This window comes from Brachyhypopomus gauderio, chromosome 2 (genome assembly GCF_052324685.1).
Source record: "Brachyhypopomus gauderio isolate BG-103 chromosome 2, BGAUD_0.2, whole genome shotgun sequence".
In the NCBI taxonomy this organism is placed as follows: Eukaryota; Metazoa; Chordata; class Actinopteri; order Gymnotiformes; family Hypopomidae; genus Brachyhypopomus; species Brachyhypopomus gauderio.
The window spans coordinates 40,075,838-40,102,002 of NC_135212.1; the positions used below are offsets into that span (position 1 = coordinate 40,075,838).

The window sequence follows — 26,165 nt, forward strand, 5'->3', positions numbered from 1 at the left end:
CTATGGTAGTATGTAATAGTTTGTTAAAACCACTCTTAAATTGTATCTATTGATTCATTTAAGAAATATCGTAAAACAAACAGTAGCTGCAACATTTGATCTTTATTCTGTCCGAATAAGTCAACCTATGCGTTTATACACGTGATTTCATTGATAACTCCGTAAACTAAGCCGATTCGGGGGCACGCATCACCCTCCCAGCGTGCGCGAGAGTGCAGCGCTGGACTGGCGGCGTTTACACCCGTAGATAAGACGCAGAAGTAACGCAGTCCGCCTAAAGCCAGAGATCCGCTAGAGACAGGTAACGCAGTCTGTCTCCGCCACGATTCTTCACGTCGTCTCTGTTACCAGCGTCAAGACTGCTAACTGCCGTGCTGTATTTAACAAATATGCGCAACACAGGATAAGCATTAGCAAGTTCGTGACCGTGCACTGGAAAGCGGTGTTCGAGCTCAGTTTGCATACTAAACCTGCGCTGTTGGGTTACGTGTTTGGACCATCCGCTTCGACACATAAGAGCTGACCCGTTCTGCCCTCGCTCGGCAGTATGCCCGCCGAGTCGCATACTTTAACGAAGTCTTCTCCGATTGTTTATCTAACCTGCTGTGCGATGGCAATGGACTAAATGAAGAATGCATCACATTTGGGAAATAAGTATTATTTTACACATTAATATCATCATTTCAGAAGGTAGGCTATGCTTGATAACATCCTGGTATTAGTGAGTTACTCGCTTCTCTTGCCTTATCTATGCTTTTTCACACTGATCACTCTGATAGTTATTCCTAATTTAGATTTCTAAACCTAGCGGACCATAATTAGCTTGTTTAGGTTCTAGTAACATATAACATTTAACATGAGTTGTCCAGTTATTGTAGACAGACGGCACTGTGGCCATTGTTTTTATTTTGTCGTTTTCTTGCCAAGTTTAATTTCCAAACTCGGATTTGTCCGGTAAAACGCGATTGATTCTGTCGTTATCGCGTCCCCTCCATTTGGGGATACACTTATCACAGTCTCCGAGTCGCCAGGTTGTCACAGTGGACTCCCTTTGCGTTGAGGCCATTAAAGAGTGTACACGTGCATGTTTTGGTGAAATTCGTGGCCCATGTGTGCTCAACCGCGGCTTGTCACACGATGACTTCTTCTGGAGAGACATGGCTAAAACAAGCAGAAAAGACACTACAATGTGGACAGACGAGAACGGCGTCTGTGAACGCACGTGCGTAACAGATGCTGTATTGCGAGAGGTCCGAGCCAAGAGGCGCAGGGTGTTCGGTCCAGCTCAGTACGTACACCAACTCAGGAGATTCGGTTCTGACTGTAGTCGATACAGCCATAATGACTCAAACGAGTCGAGTACAGCTGCAGCATTGTTTTTGGGAGCGTGAGTGCAGAGGTTATATCCAGGAAGCTCCCCGAGGGAATCCAGCCCGTGTGATTCGCTTATTTGAAAGCCCTGTCGTGTCTTCCAACACCGAGCGTTAGGGGCACACAACATAGTGACTACCATTTCTGAACAGCAGGTTGATGAGTGGACACACAAATAGCATCTGTGATGTAAAACTCTTTAATTGACATGTGATGTGACCACACACTGTCTCCACTTGAGTCTGCATATGTAACAAATGTCTTTCTTCTTCCTAGAGGGCAAAAGAGTGTGGAATGACTATTCAATCACAACCGTGATGCAGTAGAGTTAAATGCTAATAAAGAACAGTAAATGACAAAGGCTAAAGTGTTAATCACAACTTGAGTGGTTAGCAAACACATTCTAAATAGAACACCGGAGTGAACACCCTCACTAGAGCGCTGAAAATGCAGATTGTGATATGTAGCGTTCTGTCTGGTGTGGGCAGTCTGGGCAGAACTGAGTGGACTGGGAAAGGTCTACGGCCACTGGCCAAGGGGCTGCAGACGGGCTGGTCCGGGTCTGCGGGGCCCTGGGTGTGGAGCATGCAGCTGGCTGAAGCCGGAGGGAGCAGGAGGGAGCAGGAGGAGTCGTGATGTGAGAAAACACTGAAATCTCGGAGCCAGAGTTGGCTGCCTCTGTGACCTACTTTTCCTGCTCAGCAGCCCATTCAGAAGATCCATAATGCATCTGGCATCGGCTCATCCAGCCAATCAAGATGCACAGGCTGTATGGGTTTTTATTCCAGCAGCAGTACTATTGTGCATCACCATGGATTACATGGAAAAGTATATATTTGATTTGCACATAATAAACATATAAAAATAAATATCTCAACAGATAAATACCATTAAAACCATTTAGAAAGAAGGCCTCCTATCATGCTGGTCCACTTGTGTCTGCCAGCAAGGCTCCTGTGTGTGGAAGCGCTCTTGTAGGGCAGTGGTGTTTGTCTGTTCCAGGATCAGTTGCAGACAAAGCTGCTGACTTCTCTTTGATTTCTTACAGCACAGCCTGTGTCCTCAAAACTTCACGATGGCTGGTGGGCTTACAAAGATGTGGTCCAAGGAACCTTTATTCCAGGTAAGGCTTATTGAAATAGGAATATATATATTTTTGGGACACATCTCTGTCCTGGTTAGACATCTCCGTTTTGGGGACACATCTCTGTTCTGGGGAGACATCTCTGCTTTGGAGAGACACCTCTGTTCTAGGGAGACATCTATGTTTTGGGGAGACATCACAGTTTTTCAGGAGACATCTGTGTTTTGGGGAGAAGCATTTCAAAGCTATGTAAATCAGTGTATGCGAAAAGGAAAAATAATCCCTATATACACCCACCCTATATACACTCATCTTTATATGCACTAACCTCTATATACACTCATCCCTATATACAATAATCCCTATATACACCCACCCTATATACACTCACCCCTATATACAATAATCCCTATATACACCCACCCTATATACCATAGATCACCATAGATACAGTCACCTTTATATACACTCAAATGTTTTATGCACCCACCCTTACACACACAGTATCTCGTGCACATGCCTTGGAACTCCTGTCTTGCACCTCCAGTTGCTGTCAACATTAAGAAGTACAGCAGTTGTGTAGGTGAATTATATGTCTGTGGACAGTTACAGACTGTAATTGATTCTGCCAAGTACCAATGCCCCCCCCCCCCCCCCCCCCCCCCCGACCGCTGATCAGACTCTGACCCCTCAATGGCATTATAGACTGGAACCCATTTAGGTGGTGGTCCGCTTTTAACACACCTGCATTGTGGGGGACGTCGTGCTGGTATTAGTTTGTCAAGAACAGCAATTGTTCTGAAGTTTGTACACATGCTCGTGTCACTGCTGAAATACAAGTGGCTCATCCAGAAATATCCTTCAGGCAGTTCGAGACGTTTGCCGTGCGCCGATTCTGCTTCCTCTCTGCAGCTTGTCCTCGGCGGTCGGGATCTGACCATGCATGCGCTGTGGGTTGAGTATTTTTGGAAGGCACATCACTTTCAGCACAGCAGTGACACAGACGTGTGTAAAACTCCAGCACCACTGCTGTGCCTGACACACTCGCATCAGCACACCACCCACTCCCCAGACTCTCATGGATGTGCAGAGCGTGATCCGATATCCAGATGGTACCCAGTACGCCATGGACCCGTGGTCAGAGTCAGACCACTAGTGAACAGCATGACTACAGGGATGAATACAAATTCTTCATGGCAAACCATCCACTGCAAACTGGGCCTGTACAAGGATATAAAATGTAACTGTAATATATGTGTACAGCAGACGGTGACTCGGCACAGGGTGGGTGGCCATGTGAAGTGGCCAGTGAGCGCTCAGTAACCTTTATAGAAACATGACTTCACTATCCACTTTAAAGCCCCTGTGTTAGATACACCACTCACCAGTTACATTATAGAAACACTGACCTTATATCTGCAGTCATTGGCCAATTTATTAAGCATAAGATGTTAGGCACATTTGTACCACATACAGAGTGTACCTCCTCCTTTGACATGCACAGATGTAACTCATTTTCTGACCACAAAGTCCCTCGTGACCAGATATTGTTTGGATGGCAGACCACAGTCACCGCAGCATTAACACTGGAGGGTGGAGGCTTGAAGGTGGAGGGTGGATGTGGAGTTGGGGGAGTGAAGGATGAGGGTGAAGATGGAAGTATGGAGGTGGAGGGTGGGTGTGTAGATGCGAAGGTGGAGGTGGACGTGTGAAGGTCAAGTTCAGCATTGTTGATAGACTGCTTTTTTTGCATGCATCAACATCACTGCTGGAATGAGAACAACCTGAAACCCAAAATCTCTCAGACAGCAGTGGTCTTGTGGTCAGAAGCTAAGTACTGATGTCAGACGCATAGAGCAGATGGAGTATACCTTCACACCTTCTTAATACAGTACTGCATGTTTAGAGAGTGGCTTAAGTATTCAGTACTGTACAATAGTCTATGGCCATCGTTAGCTCCCAGAAATACAGGAAAAATATACACACTAGAAACCCCAAAATGTCTTCTATAGGCAAAAGTCAGCATTCAGTGTGACCTCCCTGGCTCTGAGCACTTCTTCAACTCTGTTGGGAAGATGGTCGTGACATTTTCTGAATGAACCTTCTGTTCCTGTTCCACTCAGGTTCCATTGAGGTTTAGGAGAGACAGGATCCTGCTATTCCTCATGTGTAAGGGGGGTCACTCCGAAACCTGCCACTGTAGCCTAGAGAAGCTGGGTTTTGTGGGGTTTTTTTCTGGTTTTAATCCTGCATACACATTTCTTGTTTTTCTGGTTTTCTGGTTTTTCTAATTAAGAGACAGATACTTCATTCTATATTGTCATTATACCATTGCTAAAACAAGAAATGTAACGGTGGCCTAAAACTTTTGAACATGTTTGTTTGATTAGAATAAGAGAAAAATATTTCAGAGACTGTGTACAGTACAGGGCACACTGTACAGCAGCTCCCGAGCAGTGTATGTGTAATACTACAGAACATGTCCAAGGACACAGTGTATCACATTAATCAGAGCAGTGGCATCCATCACAAGTAGCTGAGAAACAGAAATACTTGTCTTATCACCAAGAAATCCAGCTCACCCAGTACTGGGACACAAATCATTCGACTTCTTATAGACATAGTCTGAGGATTAAATGACCTTAAAAGTTACTAAATGACTAAGTTGGGAAGGAGGAAATGACCTCAAAATAGATTTTTTTCTGTCGTTAGGGTGTTGAGCTGGGAACAGTGGGGATATCAGAACTGGCAAAATCTGGGTTTGGCTGCATTACCATTCTGCACATATTCAACCATACCAAAAGATGAAGATGTGAAAGACCTTATTTATTTTGAGAGACAAGGTGTCTGCACATTTTGGAGTCCTTTGATAATTGGGGTTTACAGTAACTGTCAAAAACTGGGGCTAGGAGCACCATAACTGTGAGAGACTGTAATATCTGGGGTTATGGTGTATAATTCATATTGCAGGTTTGCAGTGATTAGGGATTTGGTTTAGAATTACAGTCAGTACAGCAAGTAGATTTTACTGTGTTCATTGCTGTGATGTAAATGGACTGAAGCACCCTACCACCCTCATGGTCTCATCACAATGGTCCCTCCACACAGACGAGGTCCGCCTCCTCTTCAAAACAAGTGTCTGTCTGTGCTTGTCTGTGTAAACAAGGTCCATGGTTGTACCCTATATTAAGATTAAGCTGCATTTTAAAGATTGTCACGTGTGTTTATATAACATGTTTAAAAAAACTAAGGCTTACACATTCCAAGGAATTAAACTCAGTTACGGAGAAAAAAATAGTACAAGATAGTATGTTTGTATTAAAGTGTAAGAAAGGAAGCATGAAAGCTGCCATGCCCAGTATAAAGATATACTGCATCCAGACATAACATAAAACATCTAAAAAGCTGAGAGGCCAGGGAGAACAAGAACCAGTGTTTAAAAATATCAGCAGTGCGTGACAAAGGTGTGTGAGAAGGCAGACTGTTCAGACAGCAGACCAGCAGGGTCACCCTTTGTCTTTAAGTGCTTGTGTTTACATGCAAAGTCTTTCACCAATCCGTCTGAATTATAGATTGAAACTGAGCACTCAACAATCTGTTAAATCTCCATTTACACGGAAAACTACAACTAATCAGAGCCCAAATCGTTTTTCTGATGTGCTCAAAATACAGGCCTGTACATTTAATGGATGTACAGGTTTACCTACCTTGTACAATCAGAATATTACATTCGGAATAGTCGCAGTTGGAATAGTCTATTCTTATTGAGGTGCATATTCAGACATGTTCTACCCCGACTGAGCCATTAATCAGATTACTGATGAATTGTCAGTTTCCATGTAAACAGAACTAGTGTGATCATGACACAAAAAGGAGCATTTGCTCAGATGATCTGAGATACCTGACTGTGTGGTGAATGAGAGGGTCATTCATTTGTGTGTTGACGGAGACCACCACCCCCTGAAGGAGAGAGTGTGATGGAGACCATCACTTCAGGCAGGTGAAACAAGTGTCAAGGAGCTGAATCTTTGGTCTGGTGGGCAGGGCATGTGTTGACAGCCTGACTAGGTATAATTTCTGCCTTTGCCATAGTGTGTGTGCAGTTTGCTGTAGTGCCTCAAAACCGAACACGGGAACCTTGAAGACGGAGCTGAATTTCATTGGCATCCACTGAATTGAGCAGTGTATGGGAGAACTGTCGCTATTCACAGAGCCCGTGACTAAGACAGCAAGTAGTCTGTTGCTTGTGCTTTCTGCACAAGCTGCTGACAGTAAGAGATGGCCTATGTAATGTGAAGAGAAGTACAGCAGTCAAAGAGCAGCAAAAGATAAAAGAATGAATGGTGGTCTATAGGTCTTTATTACCTTGTACTGAACAATGACAGCTGAATCAGTCTGCCGGTCTAAGAATTAAAATGGTTCCCAGGGTAAATAGCCAAATATCATTGCAAATGTAAAGTGCTAAACCTGTATTATGAATCACTTTAAAAACAGACTGACAATAAAAAAAAACATATTAAATCTACATTACTGTACTAACATAACACACTAACATCGATCAGAATACTAGACCATAAAAAGACCTACGTGCCTTTTAGAAGCTGTGATAACACTATGCCACGATGCAAGATATTTATTAGACGGTACCAATACCACTAAAATTCTACAATTCTCGATACCAATTTCAATACAATTAAAAATAAACCAATGAAATAAATGTATGCAAACATTAACGCTTTTATTTAAAAAGTTTTTTTTTCAGCCAAAAAAGTGCGATTTGGTTACCAATAGCACAAAATACTTTGGTACTACTAAGTAGAAATTATTTTATGTAAAACTAAAAACTGCAGAGTTCACAAAGTCTGCGACTAGCATATTTATTTATTCAGCAGGGGTGCAGAGTAAATTCCATTTATGTAACTTTTTAGTACATCACTGGTTATGAACTACCGCAGCGTTAGTCTGAGCAGAGCACGCTAACGTTAGCCGTTTGTGAACATTAGGTGCCGCGCATGATGACAAGAAGCAAGCCATAACCATATCAGGGTAATAAACAATAACAGTAACATTTCAGGTTAATAAACAATAATGATAACTTTTCAGCATAATAAACAAAAACGTTTCAGGTTAATAAACAATAACGCTAACAGACATTGTTTGCATAATGGCTTTGCTTTGTCCGTTTTTTCACCCTGGTCATCGGGCCAGGCTTTGGGCTGTTTTTTCGCTAGTCACAGTGGACGTGTTCCTTCTTCAGCTTTTGCCGACGCCATCCACCGTGTTTGTGGTGGTGTTGTTTCAGCATGCTTAGCTTATCAGCATGTGCGCTTATTATGTGCCCTTGTGTGGCCTGGGAGAACTGAAAGCTTAAGTACCACAGGAAACAGGAAACAACGTTTGCAGAATTCTGGTATCAACTTGGCACCGAACTATCGTTCTTGTGACATCTTTAGATAACACATGCAACTAGGATGCAGATACAGTATTAGTCTTCATGATATACTGTATCCATTATAACAAGGAGACACCCAGGGTCAAGCTCACTCAGAAACAGATGACACCTCCACTGGACCTGGGTGAGCTAAAAAGACTTTAATCTTATAATAATAATCATCATCATAATCATAATAATGCAATTATTATTATTTTTGAAGAGAAAACAAAACCCTTTTGCTGTTCTGCAGGTAGAAGCCTGTACTTCTACCCTAAATGTTTTCACATCAGTCGCACTGCACTTGAGGGACAGTGCTGTCCATCCCCCACAGCACATACGTCGTCATGTCATCTTTGTTTACACTTTGTGAACGGTTCTCTTTAAGAACCATTTAAAAGGTTCTTAAGCCTGCGATGGAGCAGAGCTTATTCTTCCAGACATTACACAGCTTTAGAATAAATTGTAAAAAGGTTAGGCCAGTAGGGCATAAATATATAAGAGATGTCTTGAAATCCCCATCAGTACACTGCTAGGTTACACCCCATCAGTAAAAGGCAGATTACACCCCATCAGACAGATTACTTCACCAGCAAATCTCCAGCCTGGGAAACCACCCAGCCACCTTAGACCAGTGGTGAGACATTTCTGAGTAAATAAGACGTTTAGTGGATCATCTTTCCTAGAGTTGTTTCCTAAAGTGTTTTGAGACTTGACCACTTTACAAATAACATGCAAAGGAGACAATGAGACAATGAGATGCAAAGAATTACAAAATAAGATTTGAACTTAAATAATAAAATTAACAAAACCAGTGTGAAGCTATAGATTTAACAATCAGGATCAAAAAAGGCAAAAGACAGCTTTTGTAGCGTAGCCGCCTGCAGCAATAGCACATAGCACAGCAGTAGTCTGGCTAGCATGCTAATGTTGAGCTTGTGAAGTGTACCTGTGACTGTAGCTAGGGAGAATCAGGTAAAGGTGATAACATTAAGGTGGGTACCTAGGAAACCTAGGAAGTGATCTGCGTTGTGATTGGTGGACTGTCAGCTGGTTTGGCTAGATACAAGCTGGGGTGTGATAGACCTAGATCATTTCCTCCATTATATAGAATGTTCTGTGTATAACTGAATAAGTGGCTTGAAGAATTTAATGTACATTGCATTGAAAATAAAGGCAAACATAGAGGTCATTGGAACGTGCAGGACCTACACACATGTGGCAATGTAGTTTATTCCTTGATATGAAGTAAGTCACATTGAAACACGTGGAATCAGTGCACAGTGGAGCTGCTTTGCTGGGCTGGCCTGGTAGCAGGAATCTAGGACAGTCTAGACACAGTCCAGGGAGTGCAAATCCAGATTTCTTTATTTTTTATTTTTGCAAGCTTAAATGAGACGTCTGGGTCAGTGAATTCCATTCTGAGAATGCAGTCAGGCAGAAGGCAGCAACAGAGCGACAGACGTGATACTGGCAAATAACAGTAAATTCAAATTCGTTCAAACACGACGACACAGCATCAACAATACAGCAACACACAGGTAGACCAGTGTAAACTCCAGACACTGGAGTCTGGAGTTTTAGATATTAAAACACATTTGCAATGTAGACTAAGATGAGTGTATATAAAATAAAGTGTATAAAATAAACCTTCCAATTTAGATTTCTTTGTAATCAGTGACAAGTCTGATCCCCAAAGAAGAAATCAAAAAGATATTTTGTGCTGAGCAGAACAACTGTAGAGCAAGAATAAGCATTAAAACCACTATTTTTTATCACTGTTGACACTCAAATTGGGCATCCAGATCAGTTGTTTTGTTAGATTGTTTTACAGGCATTATGCTGAAGTATCACAGCTCATGTGTTTGCCTCTTCATCTAAAGAACAGTTTGAACTCACATTATTGTATCTAAGATCTAATCAGTCTCGTGTCCTTGAGCACTCACTGGACATCTGTTCGCAGCTTGTTGATAAGTTGATTACACACAAACACACACACACACACACACACACACACACACACACACACACACACACACACACACACAAATAATATTCCCTAAAGCACCTTGTGACACTAGGCATGATAATCAGACACCAAAAAGTTTTATTTATACATTTATATTGGCCTGTAAAGTCCAGACATGTTCTGTAAGCCTTGTGCGCTGTAGGATTCACTCCTCACTCACTCTCATTCGCTGTCTGTGGTGTGCGGCTGCTTTGCTGCGATGCCGTGGAACCTTTCATGTGCAGTTCTGTGTTGCTGAGTCCTCTTCCCCCTTTTGCCACATTCCTCACACTTTTGCTGTAGTTGTGCCATTCCAGCCGCCCTTTCTGCTATGTGTGAATCACTCACGGACTACAGCTCAGCTCCACACAGCTGCCTGCTGTTCGCTGTTGTTAAGCATCCACTCAGAGCAGTGGCAGACTTCCTGAACACACAAACATCTCTTTTACATACGTTCTCTACTCGGAGGCTTTTCTAACAAGAGGAAATCTGTGTTATTACATTTATAAATGTTTACTGGCAAAAGGGCTTGACAGAGAACAAATGTTGACAAATGTATGTGGGTTTGTTAGAGCAGTCTGATGTTATGAACTATTTCATACACATAGGTACATGTGCACACGCATGCACACGCGCGCACACACACACACACACACACCATTTACTACATGGAACAGCTCTGTGACCTCTCACTCACCAGTCTGGTTGTAGGGAAGTCTTGCACATGTTACACTGAGAGCATCTGGTTTAAGGACAGGTCTGAGAATGTGTTATGTTTTGCTCACCAGTTCCATGTGTAGTGAATATGTAGTGAACACAGTGAGTGGGAGATTGTGTGCTGGATAGCTCCAGATACAATGAACACTGGGACATAGAGGTGAAATCATGTTCAGCGAACAGTGCAGTTTTACATTGGAGATTGATGCTGTGTTGGTCAGTTACCAGCATACTTACTAGCATTAGCTGGTCAATAGATATATGGGTTGATATAACATTAAATATGGAAAGAATTTTTTTTAAGCCTGTGATAAATCATACTTTGCAAATTCATTACCACACAATTCATTAAAGTGTTCAGAAAATAAGCAGAATACATGGTAGTGTTTCTGTTCATGGACCGTGTTGAACAGTGTGGCTCGGTGCATTTCATGGTGCATTCCGGGACTTTTCCAGGGAGCAAAAGCTTCAGTGCACTGGAACATTTCTGACCATGGTATACACATCAAAATGTCTGACTCCCTGAGCAGGTCACTTCTGATTCGGGACCTATTTAACGCTAGCAGTCCTGACATCTGCTTTATCCTGTCTCCATAAACAATTGTAACTACATCTCACGCCAATGTGCATCACAAGAGAGCAAAACCGCTCGTACAGAGCTACACTACTGTTCAAAGGTTTGGGGTCACTTAGAAATGTTCTTATTTTTTAAAGAAAAGCAGTTTTTTTTATTTCAATTTAGCTAACATTAAATGCATCAAAAATACATTCTATACATTATTAATGTGGTAAATGACTATTCTAGCTGTAAACACCTGGTTTTTAATGCAATATCTAAATAGATGTATGGAGACCCATTTCCAACAACCATCACTCCAGTGTTCTAATGGTATATTGTGTTTGCTAACTCTGTAAGGAGGCTATTGGATATTTAGAAAACCCTTGAAAACCCTTGTGCAAGTAGGTTAGCACAGCTGAAAACAGTTTTGCTGATTAGAGAAGCTATAAAACTGACCTTCCTTTGAGCTAGTTGAGAATCTGGAGCATTACAATTGTTGGTTCGATTAAACTCACAAAATGGCCAGAAAAAAACAACTTTCAATTGAAACTCAACAGTCTATTCTTGTTCTGAGAAATGAAGTCTATTCCATGCGAGACATTGCCAAGAAACTGAAGATTTCCTACAATGGTGTGTACTACTCCCTTCAGAGGAGAGCACAGACAGGCTCTAACCAGAGTAGAAGGAGAAGTGGAAGGCCCCGCTGCACAACTGAGCAAGAAGACAAGTACATTAGAGTCTCCAGTTTGAGAAATCGACGCCTCACAGGTCATCAATTGGCAGCTTCATTAAATAGTACCCGCAAAACGCCAGTGTCAACGTCTACAGTGAAGAGGCGACTCCGGGATGCTGGCCTTCAGGGCAGAGTGGCAAAGAAAAAGCCATATCTGGCTAATAAAAGAAAAAGATTAATATGGGCAAAAGAACACAGACATTGGACAGAGGAAGATTGGAAAAAAGTGTTATGGACAGATGAATCAAAGTTTGAGGTGTTTGGATCACACAGACGAACATTTGTGAGACGCAGAAAACTGAAAAGATGCTGGAAGAGTGCCTGACACTATCTGTCAAACATGGTGGAGGTAATGTGATGGTTTGGGGTTGCTTTGGTGCTGGTAAAGTGGGAGATTTGAACAAGGTAAAAGGGATTTTGAATAAGGAAGGCTATCACTCCATTTTGCAACACCATGCCATACCCTGTGGACAGCGCTTGATTGGAGCCAATTTCATCCTGCAACAGGACAATGACCCAAAGCACACCTCCAAATTATGCACAAACTATTTAGAGAAGAAGCAGGCAGCTGGTGTTTTATCGGTAATGGAGTGGCCAGCGCAGTCACCAGATCTCAACCCAATTGAGCTGTTGTGGGAGCAGCTTGACCGTATGGTACGAAAAAAGTGCCCATTAACCCAATCAAACTTGTGGGAGCGGCTTCTGGAAGCATGGGGTGAAATTTCTCCAGATTACCTCAGCAAATTAACAGCTAGAATGCCAAAGGTCTGCAATGCTGTAATGGCTGCTAAGGGAGCATTCTTTGATGAAAGCAAAGTTTAAAGTAGAAAATTATTTAAAAAAAATAAATAAACATTATTTCTACCTTGTCAATGTTTGGACTATATTTCTATTCATTTTGCAACTCATTTGATAAATAAAAGTATGAGATTTCAGGGAAAACACAAAATTGTCTAGGTGACCCCAAACATTTGAACGGTAGTGTACTTTAGATTAAAGAGTGAATGGCTCTCCTGTTTGCAGGACTGCCTCCTGCTCTCAGCCTACATCCTTGTGAAATTATCGAGTCACTTCTATTTTGTACAGTATTGAGATACAGACATCTTGTGCTGTCAGATGTCTGTTCTTTTGTGGTCCGTTGTCCAAGATGACCTGTGCAGCTTTGACTAGCTTAAGTGCTACTTTGAGTTGCTATGTGTTTTTTCACCTTAGAAGGTGATGCCTTTGATTTGAGATTCATCCCTGCATTTCTTAAGCTTGTTAAGCTTTGTGGATGTCTTCCAGTGCTTATTAGGCCAGCCTTCACCTATGACCTTTGACAGCAGCATGACCTAACTTTCTTTCATCATTTCACTGTAGATCTCTCTACATCTAAGATGTAAGCTAACATATCCTGTGTTTACTTACCTTTGCTGAGGTTCTTTTCATTTTCTGGAAGATTTTTTTTTAGAGAAAGTACTGTAACATGTTTTCTGTCCCAGTCCAGTTGCACTGATATTAGAGACCTGTCCGCACCCAAAAGTTGGCCACACCCAAGACTTCAGCTTGGCCTTTTTTTGGGGTCATGCTGAGTTTGTTGATATTTGAACTTGAATGTTAACTATTTAAAACAACCCAAGGGTTAAGCAGAATAGGTGTTGGAAATTATTTTTGTACTGGCAATAATTAAACATAATGCTAAAAACCTGACATCTAAACTATTCTGAGATTACTTATTAGGGTTCACACACATAGTGTGGGAACCCTATTGTAATTGCTCGAGTTTTTCTTCTTATTATTATTATTTTTCAGGCTGTAAAACGCATACTGCAGCCTAGACCGTAAGGCCCAGAAACACCAAACTTGTCAGACAGGTGCACCAGAGGTGCAATGAGGGAAACCCAAACAATGACCCACATTGGCCTGATGGTGGCGCTATAGCGCAGCATTTTGCGTTTTGGTCCATATCTCCTACACCGTAGGTCATAGAAACGAAATTCCACTTCTGATGGATTCCTTGGCTCAAACCAAACAAAAAAGCCTCTAGGACCCTTTAGCTCCGCCCACTTAGATTTCGAGTTAATTTGCATAATGTGCAAAATCACACACATCTTTGAGCGCGAACTAGTCCCTGGATTTTTCACATACATGCACATATGTGGTATCAAAACGTTCAGAAGAGTCTGAACTTTAAAACGTATCCAACAAAAATGCTAATTTCTTCACTACCTAGTCAGTATAAGCCAATCAAATGAGGGGGCGTAAATTCAATAGTAAATTTTGCACATATGGAGCTCTAACTTAAGAAAACTTGCATGTAATGAGATGGCACTTCACAGACAGCTTCCCTGTGAGGGTCTGGGGCAGCTCGCAGAGGTTGCCATACCTCACCTGCTAGGGGGCGCTATAACATGCAAAAATTTGCCCCATGCACTCAGATTGGCCGATCCACATGAAACTTGGCAAACATCATCTATGGGCCTCTGGGAACCAGGTCCTAAAGCAGACACGCCATACTTCCAAAATGGCTGACGTAATCGGCCAATCAGTGATCGGCACGCGTTTGACAGGCTTACCATTGGTCGATCTGCACGAAATCTCTTGGGTGTGGACAAGTGCACGCCCCCTATGACATATTCCAGCCGGGTGTCGATTGGCCACTGGGGGGCGCTATTGCAAAAAAAGCAAGTATATCCCCTACATAATTCCACTTGGGAACATGCAATTGCACTCTTTTGATTCCTTGCAGTAGTGCAAACAACTTTCCCATTACATGTCCTATTAAAAAATGCACGGTTTATTTACACTTAATAATAGTTTGAAATCATCACTTTTCATACTCCTCCTAGGATTTTCATACTATCATGTCAAGCAAAGCCTTATAATACTCTACAGAGTGTGAAATCAAAAAACAATCCAAAGATTTTGGATTTTAGGACACTTATACCTGCTAAATATTTTTTTAATGGACAGCATCGATACATATAATATTCATATTCTTGAAGCTCTTTCATATTTTATCCAATTCTGACCAAAATGCACAAGCACATTCAGAATCCCATCTTGAACAAATTTGTCAAGTTTCATCTAAATCGGTTATCGTATGGCTCTACAGTGCAGTATTATATACAATGCATAAAAATGCATGTGAAGTCCCTCTGTCACCTTCTCCTTCTCACACGCACGCAGCCTGAAACTCACACACACACTCAGTCTCTCTCACACTCTCACCCACATTCCCCCTCCCATCTCTGTGCCCTAAGTAAACATTGCTCTGGCTACCTAGATCTCTCTGTGTCTATTAACCAGGCACACACACATACAGGCGCAAGCAGGCCTTCCTATAGCATTCACAATGACACTTCCCTAGCCCTACCCACCCATATCTTAGTGACTAACACATGCTCATACAAACTGATATTTGGCTTCTTTTTTGTCTCTCTCTCACACAAACACACAGACACACACACCTTTATACCTATATGTATGTAGTTTCTATGTATACTTATGTATGTATGTATTAGTATATGTTGTCATAGTTTGAGTACATACACTACCACACACACACACACACACACACACACACACACACTTCTACCTAAATGTATGTATAGTTTGTATGCATATCTATAGTATATGTATAGTATATGTCAGTCATGCCAGTGATGTCAGTCATATCAGAAATGCCAGTCATGTCAGTTACATCAGTCATGTCAGTCATGCCAGTCATTTCAGTCCAGTCATATCAGTCATTTCAGTCCAGTCATATCCGTCATGTCAGTCAAATCATCAAATCATTACAGTCATGCCAGTCATGTCAGTCATGTAATGCCAGGCTTTGCAGACTACATTCATACATTGAATACACGGGCAGTCATGTTAGGCGTGCTAGGTGTACAAGGAGTGAAATAACAAAACATAGTCTCTGGCTCCCTCAATCTCTCTCTGTCAGTATTATACAGGCCCAATCATGTATAGACAAGTGCAGGCCTTCCTATACTGTTCACATAGATGCAGCCCTAGCCAGATGTGCTATTTTTGTGTCTCCCTTTCTGACACACGCAGATGTCATCACACTCTATCTGTAGAGCACACACTGGCCAAACCCAAACAGCTTCTTTTCACTTTTAGGTCTAAAGGACCTTTTGGGCTTCCTTTTGCCTATTGAGGCCAAAATGCCTATTGGTGTGTGAACCCGCCAATCGCCGCTTGCGGCTATATTGTTTTACTAGTTATTACAATGTGGATTATCATTATTCACTTGCTTTTTTTTGCTTTGTAAAGATTACATACTTCTAACATTACATTCAGAAACCTTTTTAGGCTGTGTTCTTCTGTAATGACACTAAATTATAAATATAGAAAAAATAAGCTCAAACCTCAACCCAGTGTTTCTGTTTGGACTGTCAGGACTGAAAGTGGAAAAGCTGAGTAAGAATGTTAGCAGCACAGCGCTCAGACATCTGTCACAGCTAGGGAGCGCTATTCCTCTGATCATATTTGGAAGAATTGTTGAAGGTAACGCAATTAATTGTGTTCTTCATCCCTCTGTGATAAATACTGTACATAACACATCTAGAATTTTCACTTACTTATTAACTTAAGTTTGAGAATGTCAAATAGCTTACATTTCTCTACCTACCTAATATTTTACTGTCTTTGATCCAGTATGAGTTTCCTTTTAAAATGAGATGAGAAACCAACTACCTCTCCTCATGATGTCATTGCTTCTTGTCTGATAAAAGGTACAATTTATAGAACTGGTCCCAGTGTTTTAGCCAATAGAAACACCATGTTAGGTGCAATTTGTCCCAGATTGCTTTAAAAATGCAGTTCTAGTTCATCATTAGAGTTCATCACACACACTAGGATCCACCGTTAATGTTGGCAACAACATTTCGCCTTTTGCTACCCAGATTGTGGGTGTTCCTCAGTGATCATGTTTGGACTAGTCCTTTTCTCATTATGCTCTCTCTAGGTAATTCTTTCAGAATACATATTAGCATATTAGCATAAGTACGTCCTCGACAGGTGCGTCCTCAACAGGTATGTCCTTGATAGTTGCATTCTCAACAGGTGCATCCTCGTCAGGTATGTCCTTGACAGGTATGTCTTCGAACACACCTGACAGACAGAACTGATACTGCTTAAGTACAAACAATGAATTAAAACACAGAAAGTAAAGTGCAGTAATTTTCCATACTGGCCTAGTTGTCTAAACTAGACAGAACGTAACTAGACAACTAGGCCGGTCTAATTTTACCAGAACACAGTTTACAACCCAGCATCTGTCACAAGTGTCAACATTACAACATCTGAACACAGTTTGAGTGGGCCGCTGAATTATTTAATTTTAAGGAGTGGAGATAACTGTACGGGTCTGTACAATCATGGGTCTGTACAAGGCAGATTTTTTAAAATAGTCATCCAATTAAAAAAATGCACAACATCCCTGTGTGAGCTCCATACGCATCTGTGTCCTACTCCTGAGTGAAATACCATAGTTCCTAGATCTCTGCTATTTTGTTAGAAGAGCGTGCTAGAAAACTAGTACACTTTACTTTGCCAATGTTATAGCCACAGATAACAATAGATGTTAAACATTACGTTCCTTCATATTTACACTATTTTAATCTGCCTAATTTTACCAGTGAGAAAATATGAGAGCTAGATATCTATATGCCACAATTGGTAGAGCAACTTCTTGTTGCAATAACAGTTTAAAATCTCTTGGGATAACTTTACGCCAGCTTTGAGCACTGTTGTAGGAGGAACATTTGTCCGTTCATCCTGGCTCATTTGCTCCATTGTCCTTGTTAGATTGATATTTTTCATCTGTGTAAACCTGGAGCTTCCCTTCAAAGAGGTGTAACATGGAGAGTCAAATCATATTACAATCACATTAGAATCTACAAAGCAAATAATTTAAAAAACACATTTGAGAACATGGTTGCATTCAACAAGAACACAAATACATTATGGCAGATACAAAACATTAAAAACACAAATACATTAAAACACGTATACATTATGGCAGACACAAATACATTAAAATGCATTAAGTAAAATGCATTAAGTACATTAAGTAAAAGTAAAAGTGGTGGAACCAATCAAACGTTAACAGCAGTGAAACAAGTGACATCAAATAATATTTTCAAAAATATTACATTTGAGATTGCTCATAGTGAAAGTAGCTCATTCACTAGCACCCTGCTGATAGCAAGCACAGAACATAAATATAAAAAATTTAATATATTATTCTATACATTAATATTAAATTTACATGTGATATAAATTGTATGAAAGTTGGAAATTTCTCTATCATGATATCAGTGTTTAATCAGAGTGTGTTTTCCTAGGCAGGTGTGCATAAAGCATTGATGACACATGCTTGATTAGTAGGCCTACAGGTATTCTACAGCCAGTGATCTCTCATGGAAAACGCATGTTATTATTTATTAGTCTGCTTTATGAGTGAGATGTCTTTTATGAGTGTAGTCTTTAATACCTTTCTTCATTCCTCTCAGTTGACTGTGTGGCGAACGAAGGTTGCGTGTGCCAGTGTCAATTGCTAAGCGGGAAGACCGCTAGCAACCGCGGACAATCTATAATAGTAGCAAAAACATAAACGATGCAGCGCTTTGGTGCATGGCGCTATAGTGAGCTATTTTTAAAACAAGCCCGCGGGCGACTCATGACGTGGGTGACCCCTGGTTTATTCAATATTGACGGCAGCCTAACTTTTTGATTGACAGCTAATTGAGCAACAGAACACGAGAGGGAGTGTGTTATCGTGAATATATGTACATACCGTTACTTGACAACGCGTCCGCGAAGTGATACAGAGAACGAGAATACCGTGCTGTTATCACACATATCTGCAAGGTTAGAACACTTCTCAACCAGTCGGATTGTGAACTAACTGTTGTATAATTGGCGAATAATCATTTAGTGTTAGAAGGGGAGGGACAACTGTGAATTTTGATTGGACATAAATTTAAGTAGATTTCTCGATGGGACCAATTAGGTTTACAAATTTACATGTAATTCATTGGCCCTTTGGCGAGCTACTCGGAAAGCTGTGGCGAGCTACTGGTAGCTCGCGAGCGACGTGTTGGAGACCCCTGCTCTATCCTCTCTGCTGGTCTCAGAGAGTTTCTTCTTCTCTGCTGATGTGCAAAAAATCCCTCAGAGTGTGTTTTCCTAGGCAGGTGTGCATAAAGCATTGATGACACATGCTTGATTAGTACAGGTATTCTACAGCCAGTGATCTCTCATGGAAAACGCATGTTATTATTTATTAGTCTGCTTTATGAGTGAGATGTCTTTATGAGTGTAGTCTTTAATATCTTTCTTCATTCCTCTCAGTTGACTGTGTTCAAGGAGGAGCAGGCGCTGCTATACATTGGTGCTGGTCTGATGTTAGTGGGTTAGGTTTAGGGGTGCAGATCAGATATCAGCGTGCAGGGGTTATGGGCGTAGGTCTGATATTACTGGGTAATCTGTGTTTATGAGAAGAGAACTGCTGGCTGTGTATCTCCCAGTTAACTCTGGATGTTGGAATGGATGGAGTGGCTTCCATGAGGAGTAGCTTCACTAACTTACTAGGATTCTGTATTCCTAGCTGTTGCACACGTGCCTCTGAACCGATCTCAGAGAGTCTGTCTATCCTGTCTATCCTATCCTATCTTGGAGAGTCTCTATTCTGTCTGGTGATTTTGGAAAGACTCTATCCTCTCTGCTGGTCTCAGAGAGTCTCTTCTTCTCTGCTGATGTGCAAAAAATCCCTCTCTCGTCTGCTGGGCTCAGAGGGGTTTCTCTCCCCTGCTATCTCCATAATGATTCTAGCTATACTCTGGGCAGAGGTGCAACCTGTAATGAGTCTACATCCAGTAATAATGGGTTTTTCTTCAAATGTAAAACTGCAAAGCAGGTTCTAACCCTAATGCACTGATGCCCATTATGGAGCTGTTAAGATGTTTTGTTTTGCTCAGGTGTTTCAGTCTCTCTTCACCTCCATTTCAGGTACAAACAGACCTCTTCTGGTTGTTTGGGCCCCACAGGGAAAGAGCTTTGAGAAAGCTGCATGGAAACAGCTTATTCTAACCAAGAGACCATTATTAGTTATAATTCTGTCATAATGATTAACCATGGCTGTAGAAAAGCAAAATTATATAATGGTACATTTAATTAACTAATTAAATTAGGGGAAAATCACAGGCTTTATCATAATAGTAATGTGATAATTGCATTTATTTTCTCAATTTTACTTGTTGATCTTCAAGCCCAGTATGCTACATTGAACCAAAATTACTTACATATCTATTATAAAGTCTTATACTAGGTGATGATCAAAAATATAATAAAATACACTTACCTAATACCTTGGAAGTTTGCAAGCACACACATGTATGCACCCATGCAGACACACAAATACACACACACATACAGACCACCTCACCAAAATCTACAATAACTTCTGCAGAACATGTCTTTCTTGATGAAAGTTCTTACTTTCTGTCAATCAAAATTGTTCTCACCCAGTTCTCAGTCTCATGTAAGAGTGTGTAAGAGTTTCTAGAGTTTCTCTGTCCTTTGTCTCTTTCTCTCTCTCTCTCTCTCTCTCTCACTCTCTCACTGTGTTTCTCAGTGCCGTCTTTCTGGGGATTAGTGAACACTGCATGGAACCTGTGTGCTATTGGAAAAAGACAGTCACCTGTAAATATTGAAACCAGGCGTCTGATCTTTGACCCTTTCCTCAACCCTCTACGTGTCCACACAGGAGGACGAAAGGTGAGACAAGAAGTGGAAGTATGGTGCGTTGCTTTTTTTAGTTCTTTGGCTCCAGTACTAGACCTACTCTCTTTTAGTCAGGCCCGAAGGATCCTTGAAACAGTCTGAAAATATGAACATTGCAAAGCAATGAAAAATTTACATTTTGTCCCCGCCCCCCAGAACGACTTACCAGACAGCCCAACTTCATTACATCATACAAGTTCCCCACAGTCATCTACTATAGCAGCCGGCCAGAACATGTTGCAGATCCAATACTACAATGAACTTTCAGTCAAAAGGCAAACCTAATTCCATTCACCCAAACTAACACAAAGGCTGCAAGTGGGGAGAAGATTAGCATATGAAAAAAGATCAGGTGTGCATGTCTAGCTGATGGTTTTTTTTTTTTTTTTGGTATGCTAATTTTTCACCCTGACTCAGATTCATAGGCAAAATGAATATGGGCTGTGGATAAAGGAAAAAATCACAGTTGACGGAATTTTTACAAACCTTTTGCTTATGAATGGAGCAAATGATCACAGAATCGTTTTGATTTTCTCAGAACTGCTGAGCTCAGATTAGATTGCACACTGAGAACTCCATCTTATTACTGAGATTCTGCACTTAAACTGAGTGGTCTGATCCTCACAAAGCTAAGGGAGATTGTGTTTCAAACTTTGCATAGAAAAAGAACCCAGCACGGGTAAATGCGTCAGGAGTTAAGGAGTTAACTCCTGATTTAAAGTCCTGTTGTATGATTAGTACTGCTGTGCATCTGCTGGAGGAGATTAGGCAGCTCCGCCATCTGTACTGATGGCCTGGTATACACACACATCACCCAGCAAAGTCCTGAGAGAGAGATGCAGCTCTCTAGAAAGAACTTGAGATGTAGGTCTCTTAAAAAGCACTATGAGAGAGACTGGTCTCAAGCAATGCACTGTGAGTGATGCAGCTGTCTAGCAAAGCCCTGACGAACACACAGCTCACTAGCTAAGCACTGAGACAGAGACAGCTCTCTAGCAAAGTACTGAGACAGAGACAGCTTTCTAGCAAAGCACTGAGACAGAGACAGCTTTCTAGCAAAGCCCTGACGAGATAGATGCAGAAAAGCCCCAAAAGAAATGGCTATAGATTAAGCTCAGAAAGAGATTATATTCTTCACTGTTAAAAGTGAACGTAACTTGCAGAAATCTCCATGGAGTTATGAGTGTGCAGTTGAACAGGTGGTCTCCTCGGAATTCAGTGTACTGAGTCAAGCTCATATGATCCCACATGAAGAAACTAAATGGCCTCACAATGATTCTACTCACATCTGCTCACAACTGAACACAGCTGAACATAGCTGAACACTGTTGAAAAAGCTTTATTTGTTCTTTATGATTGTAACTAGCAAATTTGTCTGAACACCACCAAACATCCAAAAGAGAGATCAGGTGTTAGTTTCCATTTATAGATTTGATCTTTGCTGTTTAAATACATGAGAGCAGTTGGAACAAAAGGTTGTTTCAGCATTGCATATTATCTCCAGGCTCAGTAGCTGCACCTGCTGCTCTTCCCGTATTCCAGCCTTCACATCTCAGTCTGCATTCCTACTCATCAGTGGAGAAACTCTCGTCCATCTGCTCCCTGCTTTAGCAGCTGCTGCTATTTCTAGGAATTCCCTTTGCTGGAGCTTTTCAGTTCAGCAGTGCAGATAAAACCACTGGTCGTGGGCAGGCGAGTGAGAACAGGCCCACCGCTGGGTCACTGCTAGCTCACTTCTCTGCTCTCAGCTGATGTTATTTACAAGTTACATTAGAGTGTTTTTAAGACGCAGTGGAGGGAGTCGGGATGGAAGGCGATCTGTAGTCCGGATGCTGCAGGTCGGGTGGAAGGGAAGGTAATGGTGCGTGTGCTTTCAGATTACTGGGACCATGTACAACACGGGCCGGCATGTGTCCCTGTGGCCGGACAAGTCCCACCTGGTGAACGTGTCTGGAGGACCACTCAGCTACAGCTACAGGCTGGAGGAGATCAGACTGCACTTTGGCAGTGAAGACAGCCAGGGTTCTGAGCACCTTCTGAATGGACAGGCCTTTCCTGGAGAGGTGAGAGCAGCACGTGTGGACGCTACGATGACACTCCAACCAGCTTTTCATTCATTTCATAGCCTTACATCCTGGAAACCCCAACAGAGCTTTGGGCTGTACATAAAACTAACAGTGAGATGAACAGACACTGCTTGAACAATTCCATTACTGTTGTTGTCATTTGTTTGTTGTTTTCATGAGCAGAAAATTGGAAACATTTCGAAGTTTCAGCATCAAAGCATTCCAGGCAGGCCCTCATCTTCGAGCTGTGCTTCTCTTATCTGCAGTCTTAGAGAGCACTTTCTCTTTATCAGGAACACAGTGTATTCTGAGCTTTAGAAGTGACTGGAAGGCATTAATGCAGCATACAGACCCTGCATTACTGTGCATAGTGTAATGTGCTTCTGTACTGACAGATTGTACGTCTGTCTGTCAGACAGTATAGTCTGCGCACATAGATGTGTTTACAGAGAACCCTTCTAACTCACAAACCTGCCCGCAGCCCCTCCATTATTCTTCTACCCAACATCCACCCAAACGCAACATCCCCACACACTCACACCTCAGGATGGTGGTGAGGGTGGTGGTGAGGCAGACTAAGATGAGCAGACCACCACGTCCCTCTGCTACACATTTAACCAATGAAGAAATAAGCAGAGCTTCAAATGGCCCTAAATCCTTTAACTGAAAAAAATCTAGAGCACATTTCTAGTGCCCTGCACCTTAAGTTTAATGGGCCTTAATTGTGGATGATAGCATGCTGTTCATTATGTTGGGTCTTCTCCAAAGATAGAGTTCTCCATCTGTTTTGCTGTGGTGTGGCACAGTCAGCAAAATCTTCTAAATTCTTCTCCTTCCAAATGAGGTTATTTGGGCAACAGCTTCCAAACAACTCAATTTTGAAGCTGACAGCCAACTCATTAAAACTGATGACTCAAGTGATATGTTATTATGAGTTTGAAAGCAATTTTGAGCAACTGAAAATCACTCTAGTCATCTGTCCAGTCCGATTTAGTGCTGTCACTCCGCCATGCTGAGTGTGAGAGACAAACTGAGAGAAGAGGTGGGAAGACAAGAGGATCTGGAATTTTAATATCCTTATCTTTTAATATTCGTATTAGCAGTTTTTGGCTACTTGACAGATGGAGAACTTATGACAGATGGATTACATAATTACTGTGCAAATGAAGGAAATACGAGTTGTTGCAAGCATAATTCATCATGAGTTCCAGATGTTATTGTCTCATTTCAGAAGTCCTTGTTTCTTTCCTTTCAGGTGCAGCTCATCCACTACAACCAAGACCTGTACTTAAACTACAGTGATGCAGCCAAGAGGCCAAATGGAATTGCAGTCATCTCTATATTCATGAAGGTCAGGACCAAGCATTTTCTATACGTAGAAGATTATTTTAGGTAACACCAGAATTATAGTGTCTCAGAATCATGAAACACTGAACAGATATAAGCAATAACTGCTCACATTACTTCTGCCCAAAGCTGATTGGCTGCCTTACAGAGAGGACCTGATGCAGCTGCATTAAAATGTTTTCATTTCCAGATATTTTGTTCTTATTTGCAGATATCAGAGCCCACAAATTTGTTTCTAATCAGGATGCTGAGCAGAGAAACCATCACCAGAATAACATACAAACGTAAGACTGGCATTGCTCTCCTGCTATTGGTCTAATAGATATTTGCTGATTAGATTGGTTCTGGGAAACATGACAATCTAAACACATGATGCACAAAACAATCAGTGGTATTTTTTGTACAAATGCTCTGTTGTCATCATATTAGTAATAAACAAAGGTTTGAAAGATTGCAGCATGTTTTCTTTTATCATGATTGTGTTCTGCATTTCCAATTTCCCATATTTGGGTGTACAAATGTTCCTCCAGATGATGCATACTTACTGAAGGGCTTGAACTTAGAAGAGCTGTATCCAGAGACTGCAGGTTTCATCACATATGAAGGGTCTATGACTGTTCCTCCATGCCTTGAGACTGCCACCTGGATCCTGATGAATAAACCAATTTACATCTCACAGATGGAGGTGAACTAGGAGGCTAGACCTTCACAAGGCTAGACCTTCACAAGGCTAGACCTTCACAAGCAAACCCACTAGTTTAACATGCTTGTGCTTTATTCATCGCTAACCTTTTTAACAGGTGTCTGTGTGCTCTGTATCATTGCCTCTAACATTCCCTGTAATATGATATGCATTTCCTGGATAGCCTGTGTGCATTTACAACTCCGCCGTGTGTCTTGAATCTCTGCTTTAGATGCAGTCTCTACGTCTCCTTAGTCAGAACCAGCCATCTCAGATCTTCCTCAGTATGAGTGATAATATGCGGCCACCTCATCCTCTTCATCAGCGCTGCATCCGCACAAACATCAACTTCCAACAGCCCGTGCGGAACTGTCCCAACAACCGTGTCCTTAGGCTACAGTACCGGGGTCTGTGTGACACACACACACACATACACACACACACACACACACACACACAGCATGACTAGAGCTCCTTTTTGACTACATTAACAATATCATCATTGTCTATATATATATATGTGTGTGTGTGTGTGTGTGTGTGTGTGTGTGTGTGTGTGTGTGTGTGTGTGTGTGTGTGTGTGTGTGTTTCTCTCTCTCTAGTGAACGAATGGCTCCTGAAGTAGTGCTGTGGAGGATGACACTTAGGTTGAGTGCTGATAAAACCACCTGTGAGAAACAGGACAAGAGGACACAGGATTGGGAACTACTTTTATACTGGTTTACATGTTTATAATATCCTTCAAGGACAAGTAAAGCAATGGTTTGTATTTACTGTTGTTAGACTGACAGACAGCTGACCTTCTGAGCTAGGCTTGGTCGCAGAAAGTCAATACTGTGTATATTTTATGTATACACTTGAAATAAATTCAACTTTGATATCAGAGGTAGTGGATTGTTTAGCCTTTATCAGGGCTCTCAAGTTTTGGATTCATGTCAGAGTGTGAGAGTTGTTGAGGGGGGGGGATATGGGGTGGCGAACGTTAATTGTTGAGCGGGGGGGGGGGGTGTGGCGAACGTTAATTGTTGAGCGGGGTGGGGGTTTGTATATCGCGATCGATCGCCAGTGGAGGGCGACATAGATATGGATCGGAGGTAAATAAACTAGATTTTTTTTCTCGCCGTGTGAAATCGGAAGTGTGAGCGTGTGAAGACGGTCAAATGCGTGTGTCACACGCTCAATGCGTGAGACTTGAGAGCCCTGGCCTTTATAGTGTAATATTTTGTGCACTGTTTAATCACTGTTCACAACCCTAAATGAATTGAGTGATATCTGTCCGACAAACGCCAGCTGGTCCTTGAATATACACAGACTTCCAGTATCAATATCATTGAATAAGCCTCCATATTGCGTGGGAATAGTGGGAAAAAACGATTTTTTAATATTACT

The 26,165-nt window shown here is 41.7% G+C and overlaps 1 protein-coding gene across 3 annotated transcripts; it reads left to right on the forward strand.

Annotated features, from left to right (window-relative positions):
• The first annotated feature begins 212 nt into the window (after positions 1 to 212).
• On the forward strand, positions 213 to 25,715 carry ca10b (carbonic anhydrase Xb). 3 transcript variants are annotated; one of them, XM_076997496.1, is made up of 10 exons: positions 218 to 690; positions 2,420 to 2,494; positions 16,293 to 16,400; positions 20,533 to 20,675; positions 22,559 to 22,744; positions 24,003 to 24,098; positions 24,306 to 24,378; positions 24,625 to 24,779; positions 25,009 to 25,183; positions 25,379 to 25,704. In XM_076997496.1, exons 1-10 carry the CDS (start codon positions 633 to 635, stop codon positions 25,399 to 25,401), a joined length of 1,092 nt encoding a protein of 363 aa, XP_076853611.1. In that variant the 5' UTR covers positions 218 to 632; the 3' UTR covers positions 25,402 to 25,704. The 3 variants fall into 3 exon arrangements, with proteins under 3 accessions (XP_076853613.1, XP_076853611.1, XP_076853612.1); XM_076997498.1 differs by lacking the exon at positions 25,009 to 25,183 and having other exon boundaries at positions 213 to 690; positions 25,379 to 25,715; XM_076997497.1 differs by lacking the exon at positions 16,293 to 16,400 and having other exon boundaries at positions 221 to 690; positions 25,379 to 25,699.
• Positions 25,716 to 26,165: the final 450 nt, after the last annotated feature.

Excerpts from the sequence above, each read along its gene's own strand:
- ca10b (XM_076997496.1), top strand. The coding sequence starts at position 633 with ATGCATCACATTTGGGAAATAAGTATTATTTTACACATTAATATCATC. Across the intron at positions 691-2,419 it reads TAATATCATCATTTCAGAAG|CACAGCCTGTGTCCTCAAAA; the intron begins GTAGGCTATGCT and ends GATTTCTTACAG. Across the intron at positions 2,495-16,292 it reads CCAAGGAACCTTTATTCCAG|GACTGAAAGTGGAAAAGCTG; the intron begins GTAAGGCTTATT and ends TTGGACTGTCAG.